Below are 21,389 nucleotides of genomic sequence, written 5' to 3'. Positions count from 1 at the left end.
CACTGGAAAGACTGTGTTCAGGATTTGTCACCGAGTGAAACTCTGCCAGGAGCCAGGAATGATGTGGTGCCTTTCCACAACACACTGCAACCGAGAGAGGAGATATGCCTTGCAGAGCCTGCTACCAGCCAGCGCTCTGGCCTAGACGGATGTTTCAGACACCAGTTACACTTTCCGATGAAGCAGTCAGTACGTGTGTCATGTTACTCAAAGCTCTTTCAGTTCTTCCCCTGCTCAGAACAGTGAAAACAAAGTTTGTTTCCTCCCTGGAAACCAAGAAATTTGTGTCTTATCAAGGCTCTGTACTGAGAACTAATGCAACACACGCTAAAGCGTACTGGTACCAAGACACAAATTCTTGTTACTCCTGAAAATATTTTGTTACCGAAGTTGGAGAGAAGGGAAAGGAACACAAAATCTTTATGTGGGGAACCAGTGATCGTCCAACATCGTTAATAGCTAAAATTGATTAGACATCTTCGTACTCCTAGGGTACAGTGACTCTGTTATTGGACCTGCTAATATTCCACTAACAAAACATGTCTACATTTAAATATGGACTTTGTCCAAAGCTCATGTTCATGGGCTGTCCTAGGCTTACTGGCTTTGGCCCTGAGCTGGTGGTAGAGGTAGCCAGACTATTGCTATTCCCTTTCTTCCTTACATCTTTTATTCACAGTATTTGAGATTTTCAAGTATGCTTAAAAAAAAAAAAAAGCCTTAAAATCCACAGACACTGGAATTCGGCTACACAACATAGTGGCAGAAGCATCAGGAAAAGTGGCAATTTTCCAAAGCTTATTCCAGAGAGAGCTTGCAAAAAACAGAAATGGAAAACTTCCATATATTCTTTACATGTAAGAGATGGAGAAAGTTGGTTACGTGTAATGCTTATTAATCATCTGGAAAAGTGATGGTAAAGAGAGCTGTAAAACAAAACAAAAGAATTTGATAATTGCCATGCTGCTGCTTCTATTTCAAGAGACTATGAAAAAGATCAAGAGCATCTAATGTGCAAGGTGTGTATTTTAATGTTGATAAAGCAAAATAATGCAAATGAATAAACACACATTATTCAAATTCACCATTGGTGAAATAGCCATGCAGATGTCACAGTAAACACATCAAGCTCTACTTCAATCTGTTACTACATGAATGAGTTTAATAAATCCCTGAATAAGTTAGACACAACAGAGAAAAAGCGTCAGGATGCATAAGTAGTAGAGACAAGAAATTCTGGTGTTCATGTGTGTTTAAACAAACAGTAATAGAACAATATTCATAAAACTCTGTGAAGTTGGGGTTTTAACTAAGAGGGAAAATAAGGAATACAAGTTAGAATTGAAAGGACAAACTTATTCACCTTTTGTTAAAATGCAAAAAACCAGAATATTGTGAAGATGTGACTTACACTTCCATTTATTACGTGCAACAGAAAAAAAAACCAAACAAGTCCAGCAAGCAGTGATCCTTTCAAACTTCCTGGTAAAACTCACCACTGAAGATAATACATAAGTAGAAGCCATTTTTAAAAGCTAATCATGTAACAGTTTTTACTCTTCTGAACAGAGAAAGTAACAGCTCAGTTCATTTTTTCTATTCTGTTCAGTCACAGAATTATACTGGTTGTATGGCATGCAAGCGGGATGGACGACTGCCTCCAGTTCTGCACCAAAATTCATTTCTTTTATGATATTCACAATTATTTTGTGATTTCTTCTGTGTTACATTGAAAGGGTTTTAAAAAGCATATCTATCCCTGCAGCCTATAAGAAAAGGCAGGCTAAAATTTTGTGAGCATTTTTACATGTTTGGTATTCTCCATAACATAGATGCCTTTACAAAGAGAAAAGAATGTACTGGAAGGTAGAATATACAGGGCCATTACCGAAGTTCACACCAGCACAAAAAGCAGCCTCTAAACATTGCCAACCTTGTGGCTTGGTTTGGCTGCCATAGGCATTAATAATTCTCAGAAGAGAAACCACAAAGTATTTTAAAATCCTGATGAACAACTTCCTGCTAATCAACTTACGGAAGTGTAAGATTTCTGCAGGTCGAATTTAAAGTCTGCTACAGGGTACGATGATACGATTCCATGGGACGAGTTGTGTTTCTTCTCAGAAATTTATTATAAGAAGGGGACTAACATGCTGCCCTCTGTTACTTGTGGATGTTCATGCGGAAACACAGTACAATTTGTCTGATCGTAGAGCACAGCCCATTAGCACTACAATGCCAAAGTGCTAACATCACTGTAATAATTTAATAAGTAACATTATCCAGTGTATTTCCCCAGTAATAATAATAATAAATTCAGCCACTCAAACAAAGCCTGACTACAGATTACCACAGAAAGTGGAAATCACACCAGTTTTCATCATTGCTATAGGAAACAGAGCATATCTCTGCACAGTAACTGTGTTTAACAGTGGTTTTTCAGTGGTAACTGTCTAAAGATTTAAGTGAGACAATTGCTACAGAGATAAAAATGTATAGTTATGGGGGTAAGAGACAGAGCAGGCAAGTTCTTGAGTTAAAGGTGACCAGAAGGATCACAGCTGGTCTTACAAAATCCAGTGCACCCCGCTATTCTCCATAATGTTAAATACTTAAAACTACCGTTCAAGCTGGTTCCCTCTACTTTCTACTGCTTTCTACCCTTCTACTAGTCCTGCATTTCAGTTCACGCCCTCACAGTAGTACTGACACGCTCCTGACTCCCTAGGGAGCCAGCTCAAGATGCTCAAATACACCTGAAGGACAGGAAACTAGTCACTTCTTGTGTGTTCAATATTCTGCCAGCTGACATCCTTTGACCAGCTTCCTTCAGGAGCAGAAGTTTCAAGACCAGTATAAGAGAGACAGTAACATTGAATGGGAAGGCACAGGGAGAGAAGAATATGGTATTATGTAAGTACCAACTGTGGTGGCCCTTAAAACATTCCATAAGCCATCAAAATAAAAATTAACAAAATTTAAGTTATAGCAAATAATAAGTATACGAAGTAACAGTGCAAATCACTTTGATTTTATAAGCAACTGGACTAATTATTAACAAATATGATTATAGCAGTACCTATGCTTCAGAATTTATCCAGGTGTTCCACGAACCCCTTTAAAAGAGGTTAAAAAGTTTTGAAGCAACAATACTGACAGTCTCACTTGGTATGAAGACATTTTTGATCAACTAAAAACAAACCAAACCAACATTCTTCTGCATTTTACACAACCACTTTGTGGGTTTTTTTTCCAGCCATTGCACTAGGGCCCATTTTTGGTGCAAGCGCTCCTTTTGAGTCTCACTTTCATCAGTATTGATAATTTTGAAAGACACATCCAACACTGAATTTTCCAAAGGTAGCCAATATTAAATGAAATTAAACCAAGATTAAATAAATCAAAACTACAGGACAGACCCAATCTGTAAAGTGAGTAGAGGGAGAGCAGTGCTCAAGTCAGCAAGTGGAGGGCAAGAGTTTGAATATAAAGATGAGAGCTTTGGAATAGTTGCCCACTTTTCCTGAAAGGCATCCTGTTTTCCAGCCATTGTTTTTTCAAAACAGTAATACTGGTATTTTCATGTGTCTTTTTTTTTGTTTGGTTGGTTTTTTTTGTTTTGTTGGGGTTTTCTTTTGTTTGCTTTGTTGCTGTTTTTTTTAAAAAGAGAAAAGGGTTAGATTAAGACACACCTTCAATATTAAGTATGTTACTAAACAAGCTTTTGAAAATTAACAATTTGCAGCACATCTGTAAACCATATACACTTCTAAAATGGAACCAAAAAATCAAAATAATTAACTATGTGATATTTTGTTCTAAAAGTAAAAAACCTACACGCAAAAAGCAGAATTTATGGCAAATACGTATAATGTTAACATAATGAGAAGTAACGTGAAAAACCTTACAAATCCTGACTGTTTACACAGTGCTAACTTCTCTCTAGCATTGAAGCTCAGAGATTTAAAAGACTACTTCAAAACATCAGAATGCACATATTTCTCTTTCTTGAAATCTCTTACATATTTAGACATAATTTGTAAGCTGATGAAACTCTTAGTACCTTGTTCACAATAATAACAACAAAATAGAGTATTTAAAAAGTTTCATATAAAGTAAGAACTCTTGCAGCATCAAAAACTTCATGCATTACTCAGAAATTTGAGACTGGTAAACTCATTAAACAAGTATGTTCAGAACTATTAATTTAGGCAGCGTTGCCTTATATAGTCATTAAGGCCAGCAAACAGATGATACAGAGCAAGAGGATTTGTTGCCAGTTACTTTAGACTGGAAAATATGAGAACAAAATCTAATGCTAGCTGCCAACTAATTCCTCTTCTAACAAAAATATTGAAGAAAAGCTTTCCTTGGCTGCAGCCACTTGCTCTCTAGTAAGAGAACAGAATTTGGTTATTGCTATAATAAACATTATTTTACATTTTTCTGCAGAAGTTAAAAAAAATAAACACCAAGATGACACACTCCAGTGAGGAGAGACGTCTGCTTGGAAAAAACTAATCGTTCATGTAAAACTGTCAAAATTATGGAGTAATTTGATTCAAAGATACATTTTTTGAACAATCCACCCTTAAGTTTGCTCAGACCTTGACCACTAGTTTAGTTTTTAAATGAACGGAGGGTGAAAAGTCCTTTTAATATTTTTGAAACTGAATACTTTTGGGGAGGGGTTGACTCTTTAATCTTTGTACTCCAGGCTACTTGCCATCCTTTTTTGTCCCACTAAGTCAACCAGGCCCCTAATAAAGTGCCACGGGGGTAGGAATAAAGGCAACGTCTTTCTTTGGACTCTGGACAAAGTCTTTCACAAAGTGACACATTCAGAAAGCTACTGACCACAAATGATAGGTGTTTCATTTGATGTATTTTCAGTTTACCGTCTCAGGTGCAAGTTGTGCGAGTTAAGCACTTTGCAAATGCATGGCACTTGGAGTGGATCAGGGACAGAACGGACTGGGCACGGGTACCGGAGCTAAAAGTGGACTGCAGAGGTATCTGGCAGCACCAGAAATTAAGGGTTCTGGCAAATGCTACCAGAGTAAAATGCCGGGAGTGGGAAACAGAGGAAGTGTCAGGAACTGCTGCAGATCTCTCCCACCCCATCCCTTGGCCAACAACGCAGCAGTGGCTGCAAGAGGTACTCCAGGAAAGCAGCCCAGACACTGCATCAGGTACCCAGTGAGCCAGGAGAATGGTGTCTGCAGAAGGAGGGCACACTGGTTTCTCTCTCGGTGAGCACAAGACAACTTAGAGAGACTACACAAACCACATTTACAACATGAAGAAAGGTCATTCCAAATCCTGTAGGAAAAAAAATTTAAAGTCTGTGTCCACACAGCTAATCCTTCTCCCTGCTCCTCAAAAATACAGTGTTTGCATTTAACTTGTTTATTCGATGGTCCCTGTGATGAGCGGGGCACTGTACTAAGTCTGGAAATTGTTTGGGAGAGCAGTAAATAGCAAAACAATATCAGAGAGTATGCTAACAATTATGCAGTGCAGACGACCATACGGCAGTGTTCCATCCTTGTCATGGCCCTGCTTAGTTTGTTTATATTAAACATGAACATTAACAGATGCCCTACACTCATACTGCTCAGCCTGAGGATAGAAATGAGGCAAGCCTTCAGCAGACATCTTCTAGTGTTTAGGCTCACTTCAAAGAAATGTGTGGAAAATCCAGATTTGGTTCATCCCGATGTACTTCCCCAACACTTTCCAAATAAGAGCAATGATGTTTCATCATTGCATGAACTATTTCACTTTTACAAAAAAGCTCACTAAATTATCCACAAAACATTTCCAAATTCTTACACGTTTTACTAAGATTTCTGTCCACATTCCCTTACCCAAGCTCAAACAGTTTCTCTAGACAGATGAAACAAGCTATGTGAACAACATGAGTGACACTAGAGGTTCTCCTGAGGCCACACATAAACACCCATCCAAACCTATCTTTTCAATAAGTTAGCAAAAAGTTATCATAGGACGTTTGTTCAAAAGAATTGCGTTACAAGAATGTGTTTTCATTGAATAAAATTATAACATACCTTCTAAAGCTGTTCAAGTAAAGAATATACTCCCACCCTCCAAAACTAGATCAAATTTTTAGAGTTGCAGACTGCTGAAGAAACCAAGGTGATCAACCTGAGACTGTTTCAAAGTGCCTAAACCCATATACTTGTAATTTACAACCTGGCATAGTCTGAAACTGTTGAATCTTGACATCATAAGTTTGACTGCTTAATTAGAACGTATCCAAGAAACAAAAGCTTCCAATGGAAAATGTACTTCTGAGTAAGAGATGGAAACAATTAATTTCCTTAAAGAAGTCTGTGTAGCGTAAGGATTTCCACAGTGTTCACATTTTCTATTAAGCTCTATTACTGGTACTTATTAAAAGCAGTATCAAACTTCAGATTGCTAAAACTGCCTTACACACCCATATACAACATCAAAGAATTTTCCACCAGCAAATGCGCTATATGAATTATGTTCTCCTTGATATTCTTCTAAAATAAGATTGTTGCACGGACTTTGCAACATCTGTGAACTTTTCTTGATGCGTTTGTAGATTAAAAATGAAATTTCCTGGAAGTAGTAAAACCTAGACTAGAATCACTGTCAGGTTTTATAAGATTTAATTCAATTAAAAAGGTAGGAATTTGTTCCTCATTTTCAGACACTGAAAATTACATCTGCCATCTGTCCTCTGTTCTTCTACCGATGCTGCACCAAGTTATCAACAGAGATACTGGTACTTGTCAGCCAATCTTACCCGTGAGATTCAGGCTCCAGCTTTTGAAGTGAAATAATCATTCCAAGGTGCAACAATCCACTATCTCTAGTGCCTTATTACAGTGCAAACTTCAAAGATGTATATCTATCATTTTAACACAGAGTTAAATGTTGAACTGAAATTGTATGACTATACCAGCCAGGTTCCCAGCTTTCAAAAACTGTATTAGATTCAAACTTCATGCTTACTGTATGTTTAAAAGAACATATTTAAGTTCAGCATAAAAAGACAAGACGTCCATCTAAACAAACTTCTCATGAAAGTTATCTGTGTCCCGTAATTTGTGATAGGCCAGAATTCAGAAACTTTTGTGGCCTCAGAAAATTTTCCTTAACTCATTTTCTTTGAATTACTCAGATGACAAAGTTTTCTTCCTCTTCAGTGAGCTAAGAATCATTTTCTTTAATTCTCTTAATTCAAGGGAATTTAAATATATCTGCAATGACTACGAGGTTATTGAACCCTGCAAGAACACACATCATTTTGGTGCCAGACTCCGTGATACAAATTTATATTGGCTGAGCCAAAAAATCCCTACCCACTTTCATTGTCATTTAGGTAGTAAAGAACAGGGAATCCCAGGAAAGATTTCTAAAGTATATCACAGTTGAAATTAAATAAAGAAATCAGTTACTTCTACAAAAAAGGTGGTAAAACACAGTAGAATCCTATACAAATGCTATAATACCTTGAAAGTCATTTCAGTTTGTCCATAATTATATTATTTAAAATTAAAACCTTTTTTAACTACTAAGAAGTATTTTGACTCCTATTAAGTCATAGTGAACCCTTCTAGGTAATGCTAGTTAGAATGCCCAGGATCTCACCTTCCACAAGACTCTGTAGGTTGGATACAACCTCAAGAGCCCATTTGTGTGAATGGTTCTGGAAGAGCTATACTTATTGTCAATCCTAATGGATGCGGGTCCCATCTGTTCTTAAGAGACATCAGTGACAGAGATTCACAGTGTCTCCAGGCAGCCTAGTGCAGCGCTTTACTATCACTATTATTAAGGCCTTCCCTCATCCGTCTTGTTCAGCCTGAATCAATTATTTGCTAGTCTATTTGCCATGGATTTGCAGAATAGATTGTGCGTTTCTTTTCTGCAAAAGCCTTTCACGTTTTTGAAGAACATGTTCACCCCAATCTTCTCCAAAGTAAACAATTCCCATTCTTTTGGTCTGTCCTTGAGGGCCAAGTTTATTCTCATCTCCATACTTCGGACACTCTCCAACTGGTCAGCATCTTTGCTGAAGTGCTGTGCCTATAACTGAAAGCATCTTGAGGGTTACCCTCTTGTTTACACATGCCAGTCTAGCTGTATCATTTTCATACCAGCGAGACCTTGTTGGCTCACTTCTGCTTCGCTATTATTCCTGTCCAAACATGCACTTTGGCCTACCAGATATTCCAATTGAATTACGTGATACCCTCTCCCCCTCCAACTTCTGCTGTTGTCACCATCATTTTGAATTCCAATTCTATCTCACTCAGTGCTTCAAACCATTCTCACAACTGGGTGATCAGTAAACGTAATGGAAATTGCCCACCTGCTATCTAAGATAAAAATTTCAGTCATTGTAATGGGTAATCTCAATACCCCCATTCTGTTTTTAAGTTGTGGTAACACCAGCGTTGTTTTCAAAACAATCTTGCACAGATCTTGTGGAATTTTAACTTAGACCGTGCTCTCCTGCAGACTCTCATGAGAAACATCAACAAAAGCTTTTTTACAAACAACCTAGATGGTATCTCTTGATCTTCCCTTATCCAGAAGACATGTAAGGAAAATTTGACGGCTTTGACAAAACACACTTTATAATTCCAAAGTAACTATTATTCAACTTGGATTTTTTAAATTCATAAAATTTGTCCACTATTTTTCTGGGAAAATTCAACCAAATGGTAATGAATGCCCAAATTCTTTCCTTTTGCTGCTTAATTCTTGCTCCATCGTTTCCTGACTACTGTCATCAGCACTCTAAAAAGAGCAGAAATATAGATAAAAGAACTTACAGGTTTCCTAAGGAAAAAAAGGGATAGTGCTCCAATTAGGGGCATGTCTCCAATTAGTGGTTCCAGGATAACCCTCATAGTGCCATGGATCTGTAGAAGGGGAGGGGAAAAGAGGCAACAAAGTTGACTTTAGTTCAAGTTTGAAATAAAATTTATTCACTGGCAATGCTCACACTTCTCATTCATTAAATTGACTATGAAGAATTTTATATATATAAGCTTTACCTGTCATCAAACCCCAAAAAATTTAACACAGACACTAAAAATAGTTGGGCTTACAAATTCATTACAGTCATCTGTTTTGGTTTCGGGTTGCTTTTGTTTGTTTGGTGGTGTTTTTTTTGTTTGTTTTGGGTTGGTTTTTTTTTTTTTTTTTTACACATTTTTTGTGTGTACGGTTGGACTTGATGATCTTAAAGGTCCCTTTCCAACCATGAAGATTTATGATTCTATGACTCTATGATCTACATGACACTGTGTCATGTTAGTGGTAGTTTTGCTAAAAATATGAAGTAGATTATTTATACAGCTCAATGTAAACAAATGTGGTACAACCCAATATAATGGTGTCCACAGATACTAGAACAAATGGAGGTAAATGCTTACAGGTATGTCAAGACACACATACACACAAAAAACCATACTATTTTTTGTCATTAGAGAGATCTGTATCAGAAAGTTAAGAACATTTCAGAAACAGTATCAGAAGGCAAGGCTACTACTAATAATTGCATCTAAACTAATAATTGCATCTAACACTGAAATATTAAATAAAACAAAATTTTAAGCTCCATATTCCCTTTACAAACTGACACATCACATGAACATTGGCTTGATGTGAGATTATCTCCATCTTTTCCAGTAGAAAATGTTACATATTTAAAACAGTTCTACATCTGAAAGGAATTTACCCTTCCAGCTAAGTCATGTTACTGAAATTACTATGCAATATCAATATTGTACAACTGAGGAAAAAAAAAAACAGTAAGCAACAAAACTACATAATAACTGGTTCCTTCTTATAAACTATTTCGTCAGAAAAATAATGATTCAGTGATGACTCTATATCAAAATCAAAAGAAAAACATTGAATTTCACCTGTATACTTTTCACACCAGCTCGGCAGAAGTACCTCTTGATCTCCAAATCAATTTCACAGTTTCCAACAAAACTAAAACAAAAAAGAAAGCATACATTTAATTTTTAAGGACTAAATTGCAATACTCTTAGTTCTGTTTTGCACTGTCATGACAATATATTTTGTATCTCAGTCTATACACAAAAAACGCACGTTAAAACATTCCAACATATAACAAAGTTGATATTGTTAAAAAAATTACATCTCCTTCAAAACATCACCACTACACTCAAAATCACTCACATTAATACGGAGGTACGTTAACATCTCCAGAAGCATACATAAGAGAAAACACGCAAGTAGCCTTACTTTTGGGAAATAACGGATACGGAATTCACACTCCATTTCAGAAAGGCCCTACATAGGTCTCATTGATAGCACATGTACCCAAATCCACTCTCATCTAATATAATCATGAGAAGCACTAGACAGAGGTGGTTATTTTGCTAAAAATCAAAGTTGTCTGATTTTGTCAAGAGACTTACAAAACCAGTCATGTTTAGAACTTCAATAAACTGGGCATGCTGAGCTAGATGATCCACTAAGCAAGGTTTAATCCAAAAACAGTTGAGCCCTTTTCTGAGGGGAGGGAGGAGACAGGAAGCAAATTAGAAAATAATATATTAAAAACTATGCAGCTCTTCCCAGAACTGTTCTTGGTTCCCATTTTTGGGGATGCAAGGTCAAGGGCTTAAAATTCTGCAGACGTTGCCTTGTATCTCAGGGATAGATTTGTAGAAGATGGTTAAAAAAAGACTCATCTATTTGCTCACGCTACAAGGCTAAAAGATTATTTGCACACAACTCGGACTCAGATTTTAACAGCTGCTTTTCCCAAAGCTCCATGCAGGTAAAGCATGTACCAGCAGAGCTGAGCAGATCTTTTCCCAAAACTGCTGCTGCTGTGAGCCACATTGGGTCTGAAAGAAAACTTATTCTGAGACTTAACAAAGGATTTGGGAAGAAAGCTTGAGACACTGACTTAGCAAGGGAATCAGTCAATGACTCTACAGAATGAGAGCTGAAACCAAAAACCAATGGATTGAACACCAAGCTACAATTAGGGAGAGACTGGATAGACAAGGAGACTAAGAAGATATAGGCTATAACAAAAGGACAAATGAAATTTGAAGAGCTTTCTGAACAGACTGCCCAGGTAAAGAAAATGGAAGAAGGAACTAAGTGGGAAGGAGACAAGGCAGCCTAAACAAAGCCAGGCACTGCTGGGACGGGAGGAAAATCTGTTTCCTCCACAGGGCATCCTCTTCTAGATTCTGCAGCAGACCCCAGGCTTCCTCCCATTAGGTTCCTCAGACCTAGCCTGTACAGTGAAAAACTGTTCAGCCATGTTCACGAATCTGATGGAATCTTATCACAGAAATGTCTGGGAAATTATGAAGAAAGTGGAGTTGTGCTCCTTCATGGGGCCATTTTAGGATCAAGTCAAGATAAAATAAATTACTCCCACAGTAAGAGCAGGAGAGCAGGACCCCTGCCTGCTCCCCCCTGACAACTGGTGGCCACAAGGTACCATCAAAAGAAAACAAAGGTGAGAGCTGCTGCATTCAGGATATCCATTATTCAAATCATTTGTGGCCTCCTGTGCTCTGTGTGTGCTGGTGCCGTCTATGGAATTTCAAGCAAATGCAAATCTTATCAATACCTTAAACAGAAATAAACAACAGTACCAAGACATTCTTGTAAGCATCCAACATTGGAATTTATTTTGGACTATACAAAAGATAACACTATGCAGAATCATTTTGGTACAATGATCAGTTTGGGGAGCTGGAAGACAACAACATGACAGGAGTCTATGTGGAAGGAAGGTGACCATTGCTTTCCCTGGAAAGAATGTAATGTGACTGTACAGTTTTAAAATAGGTATACAATTTTTAATACACAATTTAAAACCATGTAATTTCTATTTTTACGCTAACTATATATAGAGATAGCGGATATATATATAAATACACATACACATATATAATTGCATAACAACATGACACAGAGAAGCAAGGTCAATTAAACCTGCAACTGAAACCTCAGTCTTGGCACTTTGTAGCATGAGAACTATTTGTGTTATGAAGACTGGGAAGTAATCTGCTCGTTTGAAAATCCATAACAACATGATGACAAATTGAAGTAAAAATAGTAACAAACTGCATTTGAGGGTAATAAGTCAACAACTTTTAACCTTATAATAAAGTTAAACATGGTCTTATCCCCTAGGATATTTGGCTGCGTTCATTAATAGTCAATGCCGCACAGAATTCCACTGTAATTTAACATACAACTTGAAGGCTCAGTTAGTAATCGAATTCTATACATTCAGATCATAATATCCCAGAAATATTTATGACCCCTGTAATGTACAGATCACTGAGATAGATTACAGTTTAATGAGGACAGTCTTGTAAGAATATAACAGCAGCTGTACTGAATCAGATGAGAAGCACGGTATACTTTATGTGGTCCTTGTAGCCAGTAGAAGATACCCAGAAGAAAAATAAACAAGAAAATGAATAGGAAAGCGTATTTCCCATATTACAATGATCTGTGGTTCTGCACTTTGGACTACCTTCATTGTTTTTTAGGTTTTCATAAGGTCTTTTGACCCCATTTTTACATATGTCTTCTGCCAGTACAATGGTAGCGAGTTTCTCCATTCATGTATGCCACATGAAAAAAAAAGTTTAAGTATTTCCACATGTTCAAATCTGCAACCTAAACCCTTTCTTTTAGTGCCTCTATTTTTTGTGTCATGAGAAGGTGAAAAAATTCAATTATACGCTATTAACAAGCATTTCCTCAATCTCAGTCTTTCTTGGCTTTTTTACTACAGTTCATATTTGATTTGACAGAGTTTATCTTGTTTTCTATTGATCCATAACCTTTAATTTTCCCCAAGTGTTTGCTATTAGTGTCATGCCCTTTAGAAAACATAATTCTTCTATTTATTAACAATTTATTTAGATTCTATCTTCATTTGCTCAAGTAGTTAAAACTTTTCCCTCGCACATCTTTGTCACCAGAAACTTGACTTTTACGTTATAATAAGAATTTTGACAACTTTTTTTAACATAAAGCTCACAGTAAGTAAAAGAAAGGTAAAGCATCCCCTTTCCAAACATGGTACTGAAATTGAATCTTTAAATACATTTTCCAATGACTGCTTCGTGGATTAGCTAGTCAAGCTGCTTACAAGAGTAAAGTTCTTAATTGGATCCTGAGCAATGCATAGGACCAGTTTCAAAAGGTTCTGAAAAAACACTCTGAAGCGATGATCATAATGCACTCAATATCCTTGCAGAAACAACAGAAACTAAACCAAAACACACTCCTTTTGCAATTAAACTTAAAAGCAAAAATCAAAAAAACTCAAGGAAGCTGCAAAAAAATACTAAAGAAGTGTTTTGGAGACACATTGAAACAACTTAAAGGTACTCACTCTATGGAAGGTCCAAACCCCAACACAAACAACTGACAGTAGTAAGGTCTAAAGGAAGTCACAGTGGTGAAACAGCAGGATAAAAGATTACTAAAAGGATTAATGTACTTAAAAAAAAAAAATCTTTCCTTCCCTCCTTCCTGCCACACCCCCCACAGGGCTCGGCTTCATACAGCTATTCTTATGAATGCTTAGAGAGACTGTTTTCCTTCTCAAGTGTATTTAGGGAATGAAGGTTTTATAGAAAGCTCCTAACTTTAACCTTAAAAATAATTTAAAATTAGAACAAACTAATTTAACTGGAGATTAAAATCTACAGGGATAAATACTCCAAAGGGCAGACTTTTCTCCAGCAGTAAGACTGCTCTTTATAATCTTGCAAAACTGAACTAAAGTTGATTCCCTAAGAAATAGTTTAGGGTTGGTATCTGTACATAACTCTGTATCTAAACATGCCAAGAACATTTAATACAGAGACTCTTATTCTTCCTTCCCCTTACTACTGACACAATCCCAGTGATGGACACTTAGAGAACATACAATAACAACAAAAATCAAAGAGTAACACTTGACACTGGGGTGCCATCTGTCTTAAACTTGCATAAGACTTTGACACCTTCTCATTGGGAAGGGGCCCTTTTTCAAAGGCAAGTCTTAAATATGAAACGGGACTTCCTTTGATGGTGGATTTGTCTAAGCCTTAGTTGCTAGAAGTGCTGACAGTCACTCCATAGCTCTCCTGTTTCCATTTTCTTCCTGGAAGACTATGCCACCAGGAGCAGTGGGTAAATGCGCACCTAGCTGACTCAGCACTATTGCTGTTATTTAAACTACTTCAAGGAATTTATTTCAGCCTTTTGGACTGTATTCTAGTCCAGTTGTTACCACTTCTCTAAGTAGGTTGCAATGTAATGCAATGAGACACAAGGGTAAAGATTTCCTTCAGGTCTAGATAACAGGACATTGTTCCTGAAAATTTTGTACAAACCTATCATCCTTTTTACATTTATCTGTCCCAACCTGATTCATGAAGGTGAGCAGGAGAAGAAAAAAGAAACACCGAATTTACCCTCTCCTCCTGTGGGAATAATTCTGCTTTAAAGGGAAGAAGTGATCTGGGGAGACTTGGCACCTCAAATGACTCAAAAATAGCTTCTCAAAAACAATTTCTTTGCACTGTGTCCATAGCGGTCTGACAAATTTGTTTTCCTGAGGGCTTAAGTCTGAAAAGGTGAGGCTGTTCTCACAGCTTCTATCAAAAGTGGCAACAAAGGGAAAAGTAAAGGAAGTTTTTCTATTAGGGCTAACAGTATCCATCTAGTGAAACAAGCTCTCAAGAGACAATCCCTGCTGTATTTTGTCCAGCAACACCAACCCCTGATTTGGATAGCTGTCTTTTTGCTACAGAAAAAGTGATTCAATTCAATAAAGAGTGGCCCCTGCTCACAGATGTAGCCCTCACACCCCTCTGAAACCCAGGAAAGGATGAAGCAGCATCTTCTCTTAGCGCTCTACATCCCAGCTTTGACAAAGCAGCAGTCTTCAACATAGCTGAGATTTAGATAAATAATTCAAAATTAAGAATAACCAAGTTCAAACTTCGGAAGTAACTCTGAAAAAGAAAAGCTGAGAGGCCCAATTACCCTTCTGGTTAATTCCAGGGAAGCAGGAAGAAACTCAGGAGGCTGCTCTTTACTGGATGGTCAGTGACTGACAGATCTGGCCTTTCCACAAGCTATAAACAGGCAGAAGTAGTCACTGTAACACATCTACGATGGTCAAATATAAAAACACTGCTGGATTCACTGACTGAACTTTCAAAAAAACCTCCGTAACTGCAGATTGTGTTGAGAAAGACTTCGGCAAACGTTGGCTAGATCTATTTATAAACCTATATAAAAGGGTCATGATGAAAGGGCAAAGAAACCTGAAACAGCAGAGCACAGTCGCTCTGGCATTATATAATATATAGATTTACTTCTGTTAGTGGTATGAGCACAAGTATTTCAGTAGCTATCACTCTCATTCTCTTTCTCTAATACTGTGTTCATAAAAAAAAATATCTACATAACAGAGAAGAGTAACAAAAGAAAAAAAACAAACATCTCATATCCCAAATTTTAGACCAGACTAAACTTCATGGCAAAGTTTTAAAACATTAGGGGAAAAAAAATAAAATCAAAGATAGTGCTTTAGCTCTAGAAAGTATTTTTTTTATTTACTAACATTGCTTTAATAGTGCAGTCACACTGAGTTGATATACTGTTTCCCTCAGATAAATGCTATTTACAACATGCAGTTCCTTCCTCCATTTATACACAATTAGAACTAACTACATTTGCGTAATGGAGCAATTCTTCTCCTTTTAGGCCAACATAACTGCTAAATCAAAGCAAGCACATATTATAAAGCATGGGCACCATCGTAATACAATAATTAAGTTTACCTGATTTGAAGATCCAAAATGATCTGCCTTTTGTCCACATTTTCAGTGTATACTTTTACACCATTTATCCGCAGAGGCTGAAACAATGAAGCAAGTAAAAATTGGATCCATCTACTGAACTATACCATATCGAACTCTTAGCTTCTAAATAAAGGTGAATATAGGCACATTCATGCCTGAAGTTAAGAATTGACTATAAGTATTATTAAAAGGTGTGAAGCAAAGCTATCAATTTAGCTTAAAATGTTATTTCAAGGGTAAAAATTACCTTGCTAGGAACTACTCAACCATAACCCTTCTGGTAATTATCCTGGGTTTAGACCAGTAGATTTCAAGATTTACCAAAGATTTAATATCAAGCTTTCCCTCTCCACCCAATAAACATCTCATTTCTCTGTACTGTTATGTGTCCAACACCCCCAGACAAAGCTTTCTTTTCTGTGCAGCTAAAACAACATACCAAATTTAATTCACAAAAATGTAGCTGCCGTAAGTGGAATTTAGTCAGAATGGATGGAATATAATCTATAATCCCCACAAAAAGTTGTGTTAACCACTCTGTGTTCTCTCGCTCTAAACCACTGTGCTTGCACGCTCCCTCTCTCTCTCTCATACAGAAACTACAAACATTCCCAAGTCTCAAACATTCATCAAGTACTAGGTGGGAGAGATGACCAATGACCTTACTTAGCACCACCGCCTGTCATGTTTTGTTCTTCCTTTCTGGAAAAAACACCATATTTCTATTTAGACCTTTTTAGTAATTTAAGTAAAATGGAAATCTCACTGCTGTCAGATTCCCACTGTCTCCAGGGCTGTGCAGCTCACAGGATGCAACTCAAATCAAGGCTGCAATTACAAAGTAAAAACAGCTGTTTCATGTTTGAGTTAACTCAGTCCAGCTGCAGAAGCATACAGAGGTGCAGAAGCTAATTTAAACCCCACTCAGAATGAGTACTGCTTAAAAGGAATGCCATTCTACAGTCTGTAATACAGGTGTATATAGGGCAGCCCTGTGTAAAAGGATTTACAACTTAAAAAAAACCAACAAAAAAACCCACACAAAAGGTGCAGTAAAGTATAAGGAACTGTGATATACATGAAATAGAGTTACAAAGAGAGAAGAATAATTCCCCTCCAACACACTCGAAACCTAACTTCAGTTTGCCTAACCCTAGGGAGGGAGGAGGGAAGATTTGAATATTTTTTTTTTAAAGCTTTACTTAAAATTCCATTTACGATAAGAGGAACACAAAAGGCAACTTCATGAAAAAGCTGTTAAGCTACATCTCAACAGAAGTAGAGCTCTGGTTGATGCAGGCAAGAGTAAGTAGTGCCAAACCTATTGCAAGCAGAGGTAATTTTCTCTTAGCTTGCACTGGTTAAACAGGCTCTTCTGCATCACCTTCTGCAGGCATGACCCCTTCTTTCCTGGGACTGAAAAGAAGGTAAACACCTATCTGCTCCTTGATACTATGTTACATGCAGTTCTTTAGAAAGCTCAGCCAGCAGTCTTGTCATTGGACTGGGTACATAAGGTAATTAAAAGTTTGTCTGTTACAAGAAAGGCAATTGCACTTGGGTCATCTCACAAGAAAAGGATAATGGTCCCTGCTCACTGAATGTAAAGCATCACATGAACAGTATTAAAATCGTGTTGCTATGAGCTCTTCACATGACTAGGAGTTATTCTACTTCTCCCAATCCTCAGGCAAATTTCTGAAGGAGAGACCACAGGAAAGGAAAAAAAAATAAATAATGAAGCCTCTACTAAAAAAGCCACACGCATTTTTATTTTAATGTTACAGGAGAAATCAGAATCAGGCTCACCACCAAGCGTCACCGAGAAATATTTTTGTATAGATTTAAACAGGTTACATAAAAACAGTATGTAAAACAGAGCCTCTTAGAAAAACTTCAGACACTGACCTGATGACCAATATCAATCTTTGTAAAACTGAAGGTACTGAGGTGGTTGTTCGCTCCTCTTACTGCTGGTTCTATGGTCTCCCGGAAGAGCTTCTCAATAAATTGGCAAATAAAAGGCCACATCTGTTTTACAGTCTAAGGGAAAAAAAAAAAAATCTACATGGAACACAACTTCACACAACTAAAAATATTCTTTAAAGCATACGTAAGAAATTTTGTACAAAGTTTTAAACATACAAGTTTTCTATAGAGCTCATTACAGAACTAAGAACTGGTTCCTTTTTACACACAGGAAAGCTTTCTGGAATTCTCAGTTTGTGTGTTTTATACATTTGCACAAATCTGAAGCACTGAAGGAGAAGAAAAACAATATTAATCATTTTCTTCTTTTACCCCACGAATGTATATGCAGTCAGCACTGATGCTGAGTGTTGGGGAGAAGGATGAAGAGGGTTAAGTTTATGTGCATGTAAAGAGAAGAATACAAAAAAACGGGTCAAGTGCATTTCTTAAATACATGCATAATGTTTATAAATGTAAAATTACAGTATTTTACTGTCATGTCTGAAAATCCTTTATTGTTTATTTTTTCCTCACTATTTTCTAATTAACTCATGGTTCTTCTATGCTCTTTGAATGAAAGATATTTTTAGAAAACCCAAGCCACATAGATCTGTATCTTAGATTATCACACATATAAATCAAAACTGCAAAATCAATTTATTTTTAGATTGTAGGTCGGGAACCTACAGTAACTGGAAAGAATCCCAGGCAAGTAGAACATAAAAGTCTGTGTTTACAGCTGCTATGACTTCCACACAGTTATAGCTGTCATTATTTTAATGCCACCTAAAGTCATTCTCCAAACCTCACTATTTCAAGATCATGAAAATCTTTCTTGTGATTAAATGGATCAACAATCAGAAGCTTGAAGCATAAAAAGAGCACAGAAAGTTAAAATTACTCTGTTCTCAGATTCTTGCCTCACTGTTTTGTTTTTTTAATTTCAGATTTCCCTCCTCCCCCATCCCATTTGGAAGAGATGCTAATGACCAGCCTTACCTTGTTGAGCCATTCTGCCCTCTCTGTGTCTGGAAAATGGACCTAAAAACAAACAAAAAAAAACACCAATCAAGAAAATTAATACAAATACAAAACCCTTTTTAGGTAATCATGTCATTTACAATACAGCAAAGCTTAGGGATCTCCCCATGAGCAACGTATAGAGTGAACAACATACTAAGCAGTTAACACGCTTGACAAGAATATTAGAATTCAATCAGATAAAATATGAACTCATTTTGAACTACACAGATAAAAGTCCAAGCATATATTTAACAGTGGAATCTGGAATTAAACAAAATAATAAAAAAGAGTAAGTATAGTTAACACAGCCTGTGTCAACCAAATTTACCTCTTATGCGTCAGGGGGTTTTAACCTGACACACATGACTGCCAGAGTCCTGACCACACTTCTACTTCTTTTCACTCATGCCAGATCTTTTGCAGCATCAATAAATCATGGCTAGAAATATTTAAACAGTTAAGCACCATCTCAGGAATACGGATTTAAGCTCCGCCAAGAGCCCTTCAAAAGACATTTTTAGTGACTTCTTTTCTTAAACAACTGCAGAAATCACTAAGAGGCAGAAGTATGACGGTATATACACAGGATGGAAAGTATCCATCACAACAGGAAAACACCAACTAAACGCTGGAAGAACAGACGCAGTTTTCCAGACACAGAAGGAGAGCACGGGTAGTAGCTTTATATCTTACATACACATGCTAAATTAATAAAAAAAATAAAAAAAAAGAGAGATAAAAACCTGAAGTATTTCAGTAGAAGCAGAGTTAACAGACATTTCTTTAAAAACAAACAGCTTCTACAATGAGATGCAGATCACACTTCTGAAACACAAAGAGCCTTTGAACACACTAAAAAACTGTGACCTACATGTACTGACTTTCATGAAGCAATGGAGCAATGTCTCTACTTAACTGAATTGCGAAGTCTTAATCTCTTCATAGCATAACAGATTGTACCACTGGTTTTAACAGCAGTGCCTACTGGTTATTTTTATTATGCATACATCCCAAATGTGAACAGCCAGTTAAACACAGACTTTAACTGTCTTCAAGTTGGATTTGAAGGCAAGTCCTGTTAATGATTTCTTTGTTCAGTTTTTATTAAACTCTCGCATTAACAATCAGCACTTTCATATTCTTGAACGTACTCAAGCTACCTTCAGAAAAGTCCTTAATTTCACTTAAGTATCCATGTTTTAGCTATGCTGGAGCATTGGCCCCTACAGCGTAATCAATATTGTCAGTTATTTCTCCAGTCTGTGTAATTCTGAATATTCACATTCGACCTGCGAATATTGGTAAGCCATACTTTTTTTTTTAAAAATTCTTAAAGAATGTCAAATATTGCTTTCTTCCACTGTCAAAAGAGAGGCTCTTGCATCTTTTTCAAATTATTTTTTTCCAAGTATGTCACATATCTATCAAAACCATCACAAGCGCCACAAGAATGACCAATGATCTGCTTGACTAACAAATACAACAAATGAGATTTATTTTACTTAGTGAGTTCAAAGAATTGAATTATTAATAACAGATAGAGGAGTTTGGGAACTACATTATTGTATTTTATTTATTTAGAATTAATTTCCTAGAAAATTACGGCGAGCAGAATGTCAGAAGTCTGTATTTAGAGTGTTAGGCAGGGTTTTTTTGCTTTCTTAAAAACAAAAAAATACTTAACTTTTTTGCATTTGCAACAAAACAAGCAGTTTCTGCATGTACATGAATTTATAGCTGAACAGAGCTTATACTCAATTTATGTCTTGCAGGGTTCTCAAGTAGTTTCCAGTGATCATAAACTTAAAGAACAAAAAGAATAATCACTATGTTAACCCTAATGTTAATAAGTAACATTTTGAACCCTTCTCCTAAAATATTTGCCTTCTGAATCTGCAGATGGAAAACAGCCAATCCTCAATAATTACTTATCTCTTAAGCGTGATGTTGTATCAACATGTCATTCTGATTTGCTTCGGAAAGCGACCAGTGATGTTCACGGGGTGGGAAATCAAGAGCTGTCCCATACAGGGAAGAACATGAACAGCAACAAAACAAATTAAAAAGAAACAACAAATTAAACACACAGATGAGGAAAGGAAAAGAAAATTCATGGAAATACCAAAAGCAAACCTGTCTGCGGTGAGTAAGGAAGACATAACAGAGTTACCATTTCCACAATTCATTTTTAGTCTTTTGTACAAGTATCCAGTTGACATCAAGAGGAGACCCACACTAGGCCAAGAAAGACTTCCCGTCCTAAATATAATCTCAGCCCAGATGAAACTCATCTTTCACCATAGAGCGATCCAACTTCCCAGATTTAGGGTATAGCCTCCCCAAGGCACAGGCCACATTCCCTGCGCTATGCACATGGCTGACATCCAATACAGCTGAATGGAATAAAACATGTAGCATCTCCCTCTGGCACCCATCAAACACCCTTCACATTCAGTCACAAATTATGCAGAATCACTTGAGACAGATTGGGGAAACAAACAA

General features: G+C 36.9%; 1 protein-coding gene across 3 annotated transcripts in view; it reads right to left on the bottom strand.

The window, feature by feature from the left end:
* Window positions 1-21,389, bottom strand: part of ESYT2 (extended synaptotagmin 2) — a 91,265-nt gene that overhangs the window by 43,372 nt on the left and 26,504 nt on the right. For all 3 annotated transcript variants that reach the window (XM_054190146.1, XM_054190147.1, XM_054190148.1), the window contains exons 2-6: window positions 18,864-18,905; window positions 17,802-17,936; window positions 15,873-15,949; window positions 9,936-10,008; window positions 8,838-8,927 (exon numbers count right to left, since the gene is read on the bottom strand). In XM_054190146.1, the coding sequence (XP_054046121.1) occupies window positions 8,838-8,927; window positions 9,936-10,008; window positions 15,873-15,949; window positions 17,802-17,936; window positions 18,864-18,905 (417 nt within the window). The remainder of the gene's footprint in view (window positions 1-8,837; window positions 8,928-9,935; window positions 10,009-15,872; window positions 15,950-17,801; window positions 17,937-18,863; window positions 18,906-21,389) is intronic.

The sequence above is a fragment of the Rissa tridactyla genome, chromosome 2 (assembly GCF_028500815.1).
Source record: "Rissa tridactyla isolate bRisTri1 chromosome 2, bRisTri1.patW.cur.20221130, whole genome shotgun sequence".
Lineage (NCBI taxonomy): Eukaryota > Metazoa > Chordata > Aves > Charadriiformes > Laridae > Rissa > Rissa tridactyla.
Note: the sequence above shows the minus strand (reverse complement) of the source record. Positions and strands in the feature narration are given on the sequence as shown.